Below are 1,968 nucleotides of genomic sequence, written 5' to 3'. Positions count from 1 at the left end.
TGGGATGAGAAATGCGAGGAGGCATTTACCCAACTCAAGCATTATCTGACAACACCACCCGTTCTCTTCAAGCCAGATATCGGCGACGTTCTATCTCTTTACGTCGCAGTGTCACAAGCAGCAGTCAGCAGCGTTCTAATAAAAGAGGACCGTGGTGAGCAAAATCCAATCTTCTATACAAGCAGGTGCATGACCGGACCAGAAACGCGATACCCAACTCTGGAGAAGATGGCACTGGCGGTCGTCGAAGCAGCGAGAAAGCTTCGCCCTTACTTTCAGTCACATTCGGTGGAAGTATTAACCGACCAGCCCCTCCGAACAATACTTCAAAATACAAACAGGTCCGGAAGACTAACGAAGTGGGCTATCAAACTCGGTGAGCTTGATATCACTTACAAGAACATAACCACAGCGAAATCTCAGGTTCTTACAGACTTCTTAATCGAATTGGCCCCAGACCCAAACTGGACACTGCATGTCTACGGATCTTCGACTAACAGGGGCGCAGGTGCCGGAGTTCAACTACAATCCCCGACCGGTGAACTGATCAGACAGTCTTTTAGCTTCAGCTTTCCAGCCTCGAACAACGAAGCAGAATACGAATCTTTGATCGCTGGTCTCCGCTTAGCAAAAGCTGTCAAGGCCAAACGCCTAAGCGCCTACTGCGACTCACAGTTAGTCGCCAGTCAGTTTAATGGCGATTACGACGCCCGCAACGATCGGATGGACGCCTACCTCAAGATAGTACATGGCTTAGCTGCAGAGTTTGAATTCTTCGAACTCGTCAAAGTTCCCAGTGGAGAAAACGTCTGCGCCGACGCCCATGCAGCCCTTGGAAGCAAGCTTCGGGACCAAGTTAAACGAACCATTCCAATACACCGCATTGAGAAGCCGAGCATCGATATCTCGATCGACCAAACCATTGTCATTCCCCAGTCACCGAAGCCGACACGCTCGTTACCGATGAATTCGGCCCCGACTGGCGAACTGAGTTCATCGACTATCTCTCAAAGGGGGAACTTCCAACCGAGAAATGGGCAGCCCGCCGACTAAAAACACCCAGTGCCCATTATGTTATCCTAGACAACGAACTCCATCGATGGACTGCGAGTAAAGTACTCCTCAAATGTATCCATGGTGAAGAAACGGTCGGGGTTATGGCCGAAATACACGAAGGCGCTGGAGGGACCATTGGACAGACCAAGCGGCTAGATCTAGGGTTTTAGGCGATCTCTTTGATCTTGTTGCTCTTTCACTTTCTGCTTTACAAGGTCTCGGTCAAGAATATGAACCCATAAAGACCAGTGTAGTGGGTGCTATGGATTCTCCTCTAGCTCCTACTTTTGAAGACATAGTACCACACCTTACTGGTTATGAAGACAGAATCAAGTCCTATGAAGGTTCTCAGACCTCAGTATCTCCTCATCTGGCGTTTCATGTCTCTGCTCCTGATCAAGCCTATCCTCTAAACACAAACTATTCTCAACAACTTCCTCACTTCACTCAGTACAGAGGTCGAGGGGGCAACAACAGAAGGTTTAACTCTAGCAGAGGTAGAGGATATTCTACAAGGGGTCGTGGGTTCTATCAACAAAGCTCAGCCTCTGGCAATAATCATCAGAGTGATGCCTCGAGTCGACCAACCTGTCAAATTTGTGGTCGCTTTGGACACAACGCTTTGAAGTGCTACAAACGCTTTGATATATCATACCAGAGTACTGATCTACCCTCAGCCATGGCAGCATTACATGTCTCAAAAGACCCCTCTGAAGCAAGCCAACAAGCCTACAATGGGACAGAATGGTATCCAGACACTGCTGCATCTGTGCATGTCACAAACTCTCACCAAAATCTTCAGACTACACAACTTTATCATGGTAATGACTCGGTGATGGTGGCTGATGGGAACTTTCTTCCCATCACACACGTTGGTTCTGTTCCTCTGCAAACCTCTTCAGGTATTATCAC

The 1,968-nt window shown here is 48.3% G+C and overlaps 1 protein-coding gene across 1 annotated transcript in view; it reads left to right on the top strand.

Moving 5' to 3' along the window:
* Positions 1-1,053, top strand: part of LOC106323330 — a 2,080-nt gene extending 1,027 nt beyond the window's left edge. The window contains exon 2 of the mRNA XM_013761472.1: positions 73-1,053. Coding sequence (XP_013616926.1) covers positions 73-1,053 — 981 coding nt within the window. The remainder of the gene's footprint in view (positions 1-72) is intronic.
* The last annotated feature ends 915 nt before the right edge of the window (positions 1,054-1,968 follow it).

The sequence above is a fragment of the Brassica oleracea genome, chromosome C2 (assembly GCF_000695525.1).
Source record: "Brassica oleracea var. oleracea cultivar TO1000 chromosome C2, BOL, whole genome shotgun sequence".
NCBI classification, from domain to species: domain Eukaryota; kingdom Viridiplantae; phylum Streptophyta; class Magnoliopsida; order Brassicales; family Brassicaceae; genus Brassica; species Brassica oleracea.
This window is presented reverse-complemented; position numbering and strand designations above follow the sequence as displayed.